At 48.4% G+C, this 13,019-nt stretch overlaps 1 protein-coding gene across 1 annotated transcript; it reads left to right on the top strand.

Annotated features, from left to right (window-relative positions):
- The first annotated feature begins 12,272 nt into the window (after positions 1 to 12,272).
- On the top strand, positions 12,273 to 12,651 carry LOC128406298 (NADH dehydrogenase [ubiquinone] 1 beta subcomplex subunit 2, mitochondrial-like). Its single transcript, XM_053373595.1, has one exon. The coding sequence runs from the start codon at positions 12,328 to 12,330 to the stop codon at positions 12,640 to 12,642; it is 315 nt and encodes a 104-aa protein (XP_053229570.1). The 5' UTR covers positions 12,273 to 12,327; the 3' UTR covers positions 12,643 to 12,651.
- The last annotated feature ends 368 nt before the right edge of the window (positions 12,652 to 13,019 follow it).

Below are 13,019 nucleotides of genomic sequence, written 5' to 3'. Positions count from 1 at the left end.
GTCTCTGAAGCACTCTAAATGCCTGCAAACCTTTTGAACAGACATGAGAGTGAGATGAATGTCTGTAGCGTGAGCAACGCTGTGTCCATCATACCACTTTCAACACTCTGAAAAAAATCCATTGTCTGTCTAGGTCCTGCCTTTGCTCCTGAACTGTAATGAGTGATGCCTTCCTGGATCTCCCTGGTTCTCTAGCAAGCTTGCTTGCTCTTTAATTATTAAGGAATAACTGTTGATCGTCTATAGGCAGATCGTTGGGAATCACAAGTGGGGTGAGTGTTGTTGTCCTCATGTCTTCCTTGCAGGCTTCCCATAAGCAGCTGCTTGGCTACTGGGGGAGAATGCATGCTGCATGACATGGGTAAGGGCTATAGCTCTGAGCAATCGAGATTCCAGGTGTGCTGGTCCGGGGGGGGGGGATGTTACCGTCTGTGTCTGGTCCGAGGCTGAAGCGGGGTCCAAGGCAGGGAGTCGGGTGTGGTCAGGAACTCTGGAAGAAAGCAGGACAGGGTGCTGGCAGGAACAGGTAACCAACAGGAACAGCTCCCGCAACCTGGCACTGGGCTGGCTGGCCTTTATCTCCTCTGAGGCATAGGGCGGCCCTGGTCCACAGGTGACTCGCCTCTCCTTAGTTCCCTCCGCCTCTCTGCCCTGAGCCTCTGCAGCTCAGGAGAGGCTGGAGGGTTACTGGACCGAGAGGCAACCTCGCCTTCCCCTGACAGGGCTGGGAGAGGAGCACCTGCAGGCAATGGGTCCTCGATCACCTCCGGAGCCAGAGTGGATTCAACTGGTGTCTGCTCCTGAGGATCCGGCACAGTGCGGGCCCTTCAGGTTCAAGCCTCTGCCCCGGCTCAGCCAGCCCTGGAGGCGGGGACTCCTGTGCAGGCTGGGATTCCTCAGGTTCAGCCTCTGAATCAGATTCCCAGGCCATCACACCAGGGGTTCCTGGGGTTCATGTTTCCTTTGGGAACGAGGCACAGTGGAGACTGTGGTATCTTTATGATATATGGTTTCAGGGCTGTCTTAAGCATATACGGTGCCGGGGTACAAAGATCCACCCATTGCCCTCCCCAGGTTGCCCAGTCCCAGGTACGCAGAAGGGCAGAGCTGGCTCAGTCGCCCCCAAACTCGTGATGCAGAACTGCCTGCAGCAGAAGAGCCCCCTGAGGTGCTCCGGCCAATGGGCAGGCTCTTCCCTGGCCTCAACTCTTGGGCCCCAGACTCTCAGCCTTGCGCCCCTGAGAGCCTGGCGGCCGGGTGCCCCACATCCCTAGCACCAATGGGTAAGACGGCCCTGTATGGTTTATTTACACAGATACACACCTTAGATGAAAGGCTTCATAGCATCAGCACCCCAAAAAAGGTCTTGTTTCTCCCATAGCCGCAGCCTTGGATTCAAACAGAAATATAACGTTTTGCTGTTGTTTCTGTCTATTTTGTTTTTTGTATTGAATGGTGGCTGATGCAAATAAAGATTCATTCATTCAACGTTGCTCTGCCTCTCTCTCCAGGTTACTGCTTTCCCTTTAGCTCACATCACTGCCAATTCTGCTCTCAACTCTGGCATTGCCTGTTGAGGGAGTGGCCATCTCACACCGAGCGCCTTCATTAATTAGAAGGCTTGATTAGCTTTTAACACATGTTGGATCCAGGGATTAGAGGGGTTTGGCTCAAAGTTTAATACCCCTTCCCTCCAACTCATGACACTATATTCCTCTTGGGCCTTTGGTTAGGTCCAGCAGGGCTCTTTGTAGAAAACTGGAAAATTGGGTGTGTGGCGGATCGGGAGGGAATTAAATGGATTATCCAGGCGAAGGTCACTGAAAGGAACATTCCACGCTCTCCAGATGTGTTGGACTCCAATTCCCATTTGCCTCAGCCAGGATGGCCATAGGTCAAGGATAGTCCAGCAACATTTAGACTAGCCACAGGTTCTCTAGCTCTGCTGCAGATGTACTGCTCTGCTGCTTGTCTAACCTATTACAGGGCAGATCTGTGAAGGTTTACTCATTCTGGAGGTCCATTCTTAACCTGAAACTGTTCTTGACCTGGGGTACCACTTTAGCTAATGGGGCCTCCCGCTGCTGCCGCGCCACCACTGCCGCACAATTTCTGTTCTCATCCTGAAGCAAAGTTCTTAACCCGAGGTGCTATTTCTGGGTTAGCAGAGTCTGTAACCTGAAGCGCCTGTAACCTGGAGCGCCTGTAACCCGAGGTAGCACTGTAATGTAATGCCAACTCACGAGCTCTTTGTCCATCTCAACATTAACTAAAGAAAACCCTGTATGCATTTGGCTGGTAGAATACCAGCCTATTGTGAGGGGTGGGGAGGGGAGGGATTGATATTGGATCTAACTTTGTTAATACATACTTCATTTCAGCCAGATGGAGCACCCCAAACTACAAAGACTGCTCACTTCTCCCCTCTGACCAGTGCAGCTTCTCAGTCCCCCTCCCACCTTGGCCCCTGAGGTTTATCGGGCCGCCCCCCCCGCCCCGCTGGCTGTCCAGTCACATCCCAGGGGAGTATGAACTCCAGTCCCTGGCAGCCTGGCCAGACAGAGGCCCATAAACTGGATGGATTTATGGCGGGAATGAAGGACAGAGGGTTGGAAGGGTCATGGCCCTGGCTGGGGAAGCAGCTTGCAGAGGCTTTTGGTTAAATGAGTTGGAAGCTCCCCAGCCCTCCTTTCCCAACTCCCCTCCCCACTGGCCTTTTGTAAAGTCCCCTTTCCTTAGTATTGATGATGAGAGCAGATCCCTCTGCAAGCGGCACTCACTCTGCTTTGAGCGGGCCACAAAGAGGAGCTGAGCGCCCAAGTTTCCTGGTCCAAAGTAAGTCATGGCCACTACAATTATTTTCTTCCCAGAAGAGGGGTATGTGTGGTTGTGCATACGAGTGTACGTGTGTGCGCAGTGCACACACATACCCTGTCCCAGATCTATAAGACCAAACCTACACACATTAATGCAGAAGTTCAGTGAGATGTACTCCCCAATTGTTGCTCACCTATCAGGCCACCGTGTGACAGAGTCACTTGAAATCACACAACGCAGTCCAAGGCATTGCAATGCAGTATCATCAATAACCAGATGACACACGCAACATAGTGCAGTCCCATTAAATGATGCAACTTGATGCAGTTTTGGCCTATCAAAGAATGCCGTCCTATTAAAATATGCGGTCCTGGTCTCATAGGTCAGGTAATGCCACCCAAGGAATGGAGTAGAGGAGAAGATGCTAACTTGTGGTGGACCAGTTTATGGGTGGAAAAATCCCACAAGGGTATCATTTCTGAATTGTGAAAAAGAACAGAAGGTATGTTACTGAACCGTGTTTGGGGGGTTATGGACTCACTGCTAGGACTGCCATCTGAGCAGGAGACGTGAGAGATCGGTTGGGACCTAGAACAGCCTTTGCTAGGAAGGTACCCTCCAGATGTTGTTGGACCACAACTCCCATCAGTCCCAGCCAACAACATCTGGAGTTGTCATCATGTTGGCAACAGCTGGCCTACATAGGGAAGAGCAGTTTGCTGAGGACCAAGTGCAGCCGCTGCCACTAGAAATATGGAAGGATTGCCCAATAGGCAGAATAATCATGTGCTTAGAGTGCCAACAAAGCAAGGGCACCAAAAGAGAGGGAGAGAGAGGATTTTGAAAGAATTTGACCTTTGCTATTTAAAAAAAGCATTGAAGTAGTCCTCATGGGAAAAATCAGAACTTGGTTAGATAGATTTCCTTATGCTCCACTACGCACTCATCCCCGATTTTTCTCTTCTCTTTTTATTACTTACTGTATCCCCACTGAAACCAGGAGGCATCCTACTAATGTAGATTAATAATATTGCTGTTGTTGATGATGATGCTACAAGGAAATCTAGAAAGAAGCTATTTTAATTTAAGAATACGTGAAAATGTTGTGTTTCAAAAAACGTTTTTTATTTACTGCTCTCTCTCTCTCTCTCTCTCTCTGTGTGTGTGTGTGTGGAGCACAATAATCTTTTCAGTGCTTAGCCCTTTAAAGACCTTTCATAACGTTGTCCTGGGAATGAAAGAACTCACAATGCAATGGGGGACAAGTGTTTGATCATAAGAAGAATGTATGATCAAGTCAAAGGCCCATCTAGTTCATCATTCTGTTCTCATTGGTGGCCAGCCAGATATCTGTTGGAAACCTGCAAGCAGGATTTGAGCACCAGAGCTCTGGCCGGGGAGGGTGGGGTACAAATAAAAATTATTATTATTATTACTACTACTACTCTCCTGTGGTTTCCAGCAACTGGTATTCAGAAGCATTACTGCCTCAAACTGTGGGGGCTAGTAGCCATCAATAACCTACCCCATGAATTTGTATTTTAAAGTCATCCAAGTTGGTGGCCATCGCTACTTCTTGTGGGAGTACAGGTAAATTCCATAGTCTGGCTATGCACTGGGTTTCTATGCAACCAGTGGAGGTCTGGTCTTTTGTATTCACACCCAAACCCGAGGCAGGCAGGTGTCTTTTTCTTCAGCTGCTTCTTCTTCTAGACTACTTTCCACTGGCATCATTGCAATTGCCAGTCCTTGAGATTACAGAGACACAGGCGGCAGCTACCAGGTTCATGTCCTCTGAAGGATTGCAGCTGGTACATCAGGTGTACCTGGTAAACAGCATCCCTCGCCCAGTGTTGCTCCCTGCACACCTAGGAGCAAAGTCAGGTAGAAATACTCGCAAAATGTTGAGTTCAATAAATACCTAAAAAGGGGGCAGTCAATGAAGTGCCCTCAAGAAGCTGTTGAACTCCAACCCCCATCAATCCCAGCCAGCATGGCCAATGGTTAAGGATAGTGGGAGCTGTAGCCCCATAAAACCTGGAGGTTCCCCATCACTGTCTTAATTCTATGAACTTTATTGCTGAGCCACATTCTTGACTACCAAATACCTGTAGGTAGCTTAGCCCATTCTGGCCACAACTATTGTGGCTATGCTAGAGAGACAAGTTGTTCAGTGCTATTGACCTCATGTCTTGCTTGTGGGCTTCTTGGGGGCTTCTGGTTGGCCACTGTGAGAACAGGACACTGATGTGCCTTTGGAGTGATCCAGCAGGGGAAAAAGGTAGGAGAGGCACGAAACATGATATAAATGTGTTTCGCTCAGTGCAGATGTAATTATACTTAACCAAGGTTAATGCAAACCATGGTTTGCAAACCCGCTTCAGAACCTCATTTCACATCCTTGGACAGAACCACACTGTGCTTTTTAAGCATATTCAATGCACGCTTGAAGCACGTGACTCCCCACACCCCAAATCCTGGGAACTGTAGTTTCCCCCATAGAGCTGACATTCCCAGCACCCGTAACAAACTGCAGTTCCCATAATTCTTTGCAGGAAGCGATGGGCTTCAAATATACTTCGAATGTATCGTGTGGATTTGTCCCTTGTTCATGACATAACACTGACTTAACTACGAGGTTCTGGAATGAAATTGTGGTAATGACAGACACCCAACTGATAATTGTTGCAGGGGAAGGCAGCATCAGAAGGGGAAGCTTTGGAGTATGATCAGGCAGGGTGATGTTGTTGTTGTTTAGTCATTTAGTCGTGTCCGACTATTTGTGACCCCATGGACCAGAGCACTCCTGTCTTCCACTGCCTCGCACAGTTTGCTCGTCCTCTGTCGTCCCCTTCTCCTTGTGCCCTCCATCTTTCCCAACATCAGGGCCTTTTCCAGGGATGCTTCTCTTCTCATGAGGTGGCCAAAGTATTGGAGCCTCAGCTTCAGGATCTGTCCTTCCAGTGAGCAGCACTCAGGGCTGATTTCCTTCAGAATGGAGAGGTTTGATCTTCTTGCAGTCCATGGGACTCTCAAGAGTCTCCTCCAGCACCATAATTCAAAAGCATCAATTCTTCGGCGATCAGCCTTCTTTATGGTCCAGCTCTCACTTCCATACATAGGCAGGGTGATAGGGGGTCCTTAACCCTCCCCTCTCTGTGGGCACCTCCAGACTGTCAGACTCCTTTTGCGGGAGTGATTCAATCACATACCAGAACTTCGGGTTTGTTCATTTAAAGTGGGCTAAAGTGTCCTGTACCGACGTGGGTGTTGCTGTGGTCTAAACCACTGAGCCTAGGGCTTGCTGATCGGAAGGTCAGTGGTTCGAATACCAGGGTGAGCTCCCGTTGCTCGGTCCCTGCTCCTGCCCACCTAGCAGTTTGAAAGCACATCAAAATGCAAGTAGATAAATAGGTACCGCTCTGACGGGAAGGTAAACTGTGTTGCACTGTTCTGGTTCACCAGAAGCAGCTTAGTCTTGCTGGCCACATGACCTGGAAAAACTGTTTGCGGACAAACGCCGGCTCCCATGGACAGTAAAGCAAGATGAGCGCCACAACCCCAGAGTCATTCGCAACTGGACTTAACTGTCAGGGGTCCTTTACCTTTACCTTTTTTAAGTGTCCTGTGGCCCTAGTCAGTGTAACAAATCCACTTAGAAAGAATGCACAGCAGCAGCAACAGTAGACTTTTGGCAGTTTGGAACGGGACAGGGACGTGCATTGTAAAATGTGGGATAAACCAATGACTAATGGGAAGACATGTAAACACCCCTCGAGAAAAAAAAGGATGAATGCTCATTGTCGTATGACTGCCCCACAAACAAAACAGAACAAAAGCCCAATGAAGACCAGATATGATCTAACCTCTGCATGAGCTTTGTGCAAGCAAATCAGAATGAGTGCTCAATAAACAGGTCGGCTGGAGGCTCCTTGTTACTTCTCCACTGTATTTCCACTCTAGCATGACTTGAATCCGCTGCAGGCATAAGTCTGAAAACTTGCAGAGAAGAAAAGAGTCGGGAGAAGAAAACTTCAGTGGGGAATTAACAAAAAGATTAAAAAAGGGGCTATTTATCCCTTCAAGATAGGGATGCGGGTGGTGCTGTGGGTTAAACCACAGAGCCTAGGACTTGCCGATCAGAAGGTTGGCGGTTCGAATCCCCGCGATGGGGTGAGCTCCCGTTGCTCGGTCCCTGCTCCTACCAACCTAGCAGTTCGAAAGCACGTCAAAGTGCAAGTAGATAAATAGGTAAGGTAAAGGCGGGAAGGTAAACGGAATTTCCGTGCGCTGCTCTGGTTCGCCAGAAGCGGCTTAGTCATCCTGGCCACATGACCCAGAAGCTGTCTGCAGACAAACGCCGGCTCCCTCGGCCAATAAAGCGAGATGAACGCCGCAACCCCAGAGTCGGTCACGACTAGACCTAATGGTCAGGGGTCCCTTTACCTTTATCCCTTCAAGAGTGGCAAATCAGTGGCTTCTCCTGAAGTTGCTTTGTCCTGTAATGTCATCTGTCTTGAGTCTGGGCAAAAGTAGCTCCTAGCCAGGGGTCAGCAAACTTTTTCAGCAGGGGGCCGATCCACTGTCCCTCAGACCTTGTGGGGGCAGGACTATATTTTGAAAAAAAATAATGAACGAATTCCTGTGCCCCACAAATAACCCAGAGATGCATTTTAAATAAAAGGGCACATTCTACTCATGTAAAAGCACACTGATTTCTGGACCGTCCGCGGGCCAGATTCAGAAGGAGATTGGGCTGGATCCGGCCCCCGGGCCTTAGTTTGCCTACCCATGTCCTAGACTATTGGGGTGTTGCCTTCTTGTTGCTTAGGGACTAGGTTTGGATTTTTGCATCTCATCTGCTCATAAAAAGAAACTTTTCATGACAAAAGGCATATTGAGTCTAGTAGGAAAATGGACTATATAAAATGCTATCTTCCTGTTTGGGGTGGCTGTGATGGAGGCATCAGTAAGGCATTTGAATGCCTGCCTCACTGTGACTAGAAGGGCAACTCAGATTGCTTTGGACAATTTGCTGCCTAGTCAAGAAACAAAACACAAACCCTCTCTATTCTCCCACTCCATTGTCTGGGCAACGGCAAGTCAGAGGCATGTCAGTGTGATATTAAAAAAACAACCTTGCCAAGTCCTCTGGCTGCTCCCATGGCTTAGACCTACAGCTCTCCAGGCTTGCGATAAGGAGAGTTCTTTGCAGCGACATTGCCACAGAAGAGAAAAATGATTCAGGAAGGAGAGAGCTTTGAAGTGCACGCTGCAAATATGATGTGGTTTTACAATAGACTCTGGGGTGTTTCCTTAACTGCCATTTTTATGTGGTGGCAAGGCCCTGGAGCTTGTATTCCATATTGTAGAAATTAATGGTACATTGCTAAAATGCCTGGGGGAGGCTGGTGATGAAGTTAATGCTCTCGCCTGTGGGCGAGTTGGCAGTCTTTGAAGTCAGCTGGCTACCCTGGTTATAAAAATGTACAATGCCTTGCCAAGAAAAGGAGAAAACAAAGAGTCTTACAAAGGCAAAGCCAGGGCTGTGAATACGGTGTACACAGGAACACATATGCGTGCATCTGCATGCACACAGAGCCTGCGGTGTTCTATATTGAGTCGGGGCTCATCTAAAGAACTTTTTTTTTTCATTCCACAATCCACCTCTGGGAACACAAGGTGCAGTAATTTAAAAAGAGAGCGCTCTGAGCATGTGCAGAGACCATTTCCCTCACTCTTGAATAATATTGTTAATATTCGGAAGCACAATGTGTAGGTCAGGGAGGATATGGTTTTCAGGCAAGTTTTTGCCATGGGCCTTAGAAAACAAATGTGTGTACACACACACACACACACACGCACACTGGGGCAAAGTGTGCATATGAATGCATGAATTAGTGAAAATGCATTACCGTATTTTTCTGTGTATAAGACGCCCCCGTGTATAAGACGCCCCCTGTTTTGGGGGACTGAAAGTTAAGAAAATGGGGGCAGATTGCCCAAAGTTGTTTTGGGGGGGGATGCAGAAAACTGCTCACCTGCCAGTCTGAAGCTGACACGCAACGCAGAAGCCGCCAATCATCTGGTCCCAAGCAGCTGCCATACGCCTGCCCAAATGCCACAGCAGCAGGCAATTGGCAGCAGCACTTGCCGCAGCAACCAATCACCGTACCTATCACAACTAAACATCTCCTGATTGTGGAAGCAACCAATCACCCACCTCCTGCCCCCCCCCCGCACTATCCGGGTATAAGACGAGTTCAATTTTTGATGACTGTTTTAACAGACAAAATCCTCGGCTTATGCACGGAAAACTATGGTATATTGGGGGGAAATTGCTTTGCTTTAATGTGCACATAAGGAGAGATTTGCACCACAATGCTGAGGAATTTTCATGAGGACTTTTCTTTTATTAAAAAATGGCAAACGGATATGGAAAAATGGTGGCAGAAATGAGAAAACAAGAAAAACAGAAAAAGACTCATTCACCCATCTCTAACTATGGACAAAAATTGTCTGAGTTTCCAAGATTAGGAGTCTCTTCGGGTTTTATATTTTTATAGGAGCATAAGTGTACACCTAAAAAAATAAAATAAACACGTTTGCAAAGAATACACATCCATGGGATACACAAACACACTTCAGGGCACTGTGCTTGGTTACACTTCTTTTGAGGACATTCTTGGCAGCAGAGCTAGGTCTGCCCATGTGCAGCCTGCAAAATAGTTGACAGACTTTGTTTATGAGAAGTGGGATGGGAAACAGAGTGAAGGGATGTTTACTGAGGCAGAGCAGGGAACGAAGATGAAGGGCAGTGGCAATGGAGACTGGTCCATTAGGGCCACTTGCCAGTTTTTCTGCTTACAACCAGCCCAGGCTGTCCTGTTACTAGATCTGTTTGCAGTCCTACCATGATGCTGCAGCTGGTGACTTGTCTGTTCTGCATTACCTACCCATTCACCTCGCTGCCATTTTCTTCACCACCCGTCCTCTGGTCTTTGGTGAAAGGTTTAGAGCAGCCTTCCTCAACCTGTGGGTCCCCAGATGTTGTTGAACTACAACTCCCATCACCCCTATCTAGCAAGGCCAGAGCTCAGAGATGATGGGAGTTGTAGTCCAACAACATCTGGGGATCCACAGGTTAAGAACCGCTGGCTTAGACCATGGGTCGGCAAACTAAGGCCCGGGGGCCAGATCTGGCCCAATTGCCTTCTGGATCCAGCCTGTGGATGGTCTGGGAATCACTGCGTGGATCTGATTCTGATTGTTTGAGCTGTGCCATTCCCACCCCACCCCTAGCCCCACACCCCGGCGGTGCCTCCTACCTCCTGGCGTCTCCTAGCCCTGCGGAGAAAGGGGGCTGGGATTTGATTGGTGGCAGCAGCAGCAGTGTGATTGCTTGAGCGGCCGCCATTTAAAGCAGCCCCTCTCTGGAGCCCTTTCACTTGCTGCTCATCGTCCCTCCACCCCCGCCGCCGCCCAGCCCCCCACAAGGTCTGAGGGACAGTGGACCGGCCCCCTGCTGAAAATTTTTGCCGACCCCTGGTATAGAGAATTGCATCACAGGAAGGGGAGGCAGTTCAGCTGTGAAATTGACAAGAATTCCCCCCAACCATGTCATTTGTAACCAGAGGTGCCACTTCGCTCCAAAGATTGAGGGGGGCTGATGTCGCACACGTGACGTCATTCTTAGGTGACTTTTCAGGAGAAGCCAGGGGGGTTGAGCCCAACACAGTGGCCTGGCCGGCCAGTGTGGTGTAGTGATTAAGAGCGGTAGACTCGTAATCTGGTGAACCAGGTTCGCTTCCCCGCTCCTCCACATGCAGCTGCTGGGTGACCTTGGGCTAGTCACACTTCTTTGAAGTCTCTCAGCCTCATTCACCTCACAGAGTGTTTGTTATGGGGGAGGAAAGGAAAGGAGAATGTTAGTTGCTTTAAGACTCCTTAAAAAGGTAAAGGGACCTCTGACCCTTAGGTCCAGTTGTGACCGACTCTGGGGTTGTGGTGCTCATCTCGCTTTATTGGTCAAGGAAGCCGGCGTACAGCTTCCGGGTCATGTGGCCAGCATGACTAAGTGCACGGAAATGCCATTTACCTTCCCGCCGGAGCAGTACCTATTTATCTACTTGCACTTTGACGTGCTTTCAAACTGCTAGGTTGGCAGGAGCAGGGACCGAGCAACGGGAGCTTACCCAGTCACGGGGATTCGAACCACCGACCTTCTGATCGGCAAGTCCTAGGCTCTGTGGTTTAACCCACAACGCCACCCGTGTCCCTTGAGACTCCTTAGGGAGTGATAAAGTGCGATATCAAATCCAAACTCCTCCTCTTCTTCTTCTCCTCTCTCGGCCTCCTTCCACAGCAGGAGGGGAAGGAGCAAGCCACCTCCGCCTCAGCCTCCTCCGTCCCCTGATGGTAAGGATGGCAAAAGCTCAGTCCCCTGGAGTTGGCACCCCTCTTTGTAACATGTAGTGTAGGGTGAGTCTCTAAGACTTTCTCCTAGATGCTAAACAGATTTCAAGTATCAAGGGTTGGTGGGGCAAGACAAAACAAAATGCAACAATGGATGATTCCCTGGTTGTTGTTGGTGGATTGTTGTTGTTTTTGGAGAATATATTATTAGCAGTTACTTGGACCCATCTCCAAGTGTGGTACATACAGTTTTTTGTAAGCCAGGGAGTAGAAGCAAAATGAAATATTTAAGTCTTTAAAGCTAGAGATTTGGGGTTGATTTCAATGAAAGCAATGGGCTTTAAAAGTGCTCTGGTTGGATCATGCCCTAGCTTTACCGCGCTGTCCATATTTTTTCTTTAACTGGATGGGAAGTGTCATTATTGGAGATCAATAAGGATCAAGTAAAGATCAAGGGTGCCATTTGCGGATTCTAGAGGGCAGGCCAAGAGATTTTGGGAGGGGGGGGTAAGATGCATTAAATCATTCAGCCTCAAGAAAGCAGTGTACCCTAAGAGCATTTGTTGTGATTACTTTTTGTACCTCATAAGAACTCCAAGATATAGGTACTCCTGAGGAATAATCAGATGTGGACTGAATTATGAGGTGGTGAGGAGGGAGGCAGAACTGCTTCCCTGAAAAATGTCTCCTTTTATGTGTTGGTTGGCAGAGAATTATGAAAAAGCAAGGGGTATGCGTTCAGACAACTGCTGACTAAAGGCTAAACCACTTACAAAGATTACTGCAGTGGTCCCAGCTATGTGGTGAGCCTGGCACAAGCACAATTTTGCTGCCATTTGAAATCCTCATAGCAACAAGCTCTGTAAATAAGCCCTCATGCACACCATACATTCAAAGGATGTTTTTTCTTCCTCCAATAATCCTGGGAACCGTAGCTTACCACCCTGAGCTACAATTCCCAGCACCCTTAACAAACTAGGAGACTCCCAAGATTCGATTGGCAAGTAAAGATGGTCGAATACGTGGAGCTGGCGCTACCCGGTAGCGGAGAGTGACATTGTGGCGGGTTGAAGGGCTCCGCCGGTGGCAGCCAGGATGGCGGGGTCTCTGTGGCGGATGGGCGGCGGGTTGCGCTTGGCCGCCCGGGTCCTACGTGCCCAAAGCGGTTCTGGCGCGACTACGGGAGTCCGGCGTGCAAGTGGAGAGGCGCATGTCTTCAAGTACCGCCACTATGTAGAGCCTCCGCCGTCCCATCAGATAAAGGGGGAAGTGCTCAGTGCGCTCATGTGGTTCTGGATCCTGTGGAACTTCTGGCATGATCCTGATATTGTGCTGGGTCACTTTCCTTATCCAGATGCTTCTCAGTGGACAGATGAAGAGCTGGGAATCCCTCCTGATGATGAAGAATAACTTGAATAGTTTGTTCTAAGCAAGTTTAGGCTTCTGGGAGATCTACAAATGGCTTCATTTTACAGAGACTTTAATTCAGGTTGTAAATAAAATTAACTAACCAGAAAGAAAGAAAAAAAAGAATACGTGGAGCTGGCGAGGCTGACGGGGAAGATTCAGAATCACTGTGATGATTTGTTCCAAAAGGACTGGGGCAAATTTATACTCTATATGAAAGAAAATTGCAAAGAGTTGAATACGTTTGTAGGTTTAAGTTGAAATGTTTGGTAATGGGAAATTAAGGAGCTGATTTACTTATAAGTAGGTGATTGTTAAAAGATTGATTTAAGGTAAAAAAGTGAATTTAGGAATGTGGAGAAATTGGTAATGAGATATGG

This window comes from Podarcis raffonei, chromosome 2 (assembly GCF_027172205.1).
Source record: "Podarcis raffonei isolate rPodRaf1 chromosome 2, rPodRaf1.pri, whole genome shotgun sequence".
Classification (NCBI taxonomy): Eukaryota; Metazoa; Chordata; class Lepidosauria; order Squamata; family Lacertidae; genus Podarcis; species Podarcis raffonei.
Note: the sequence above shows the minus strand (reverse complement) of the source record. Positions and strands in the feature narration are given on the sequence as shown.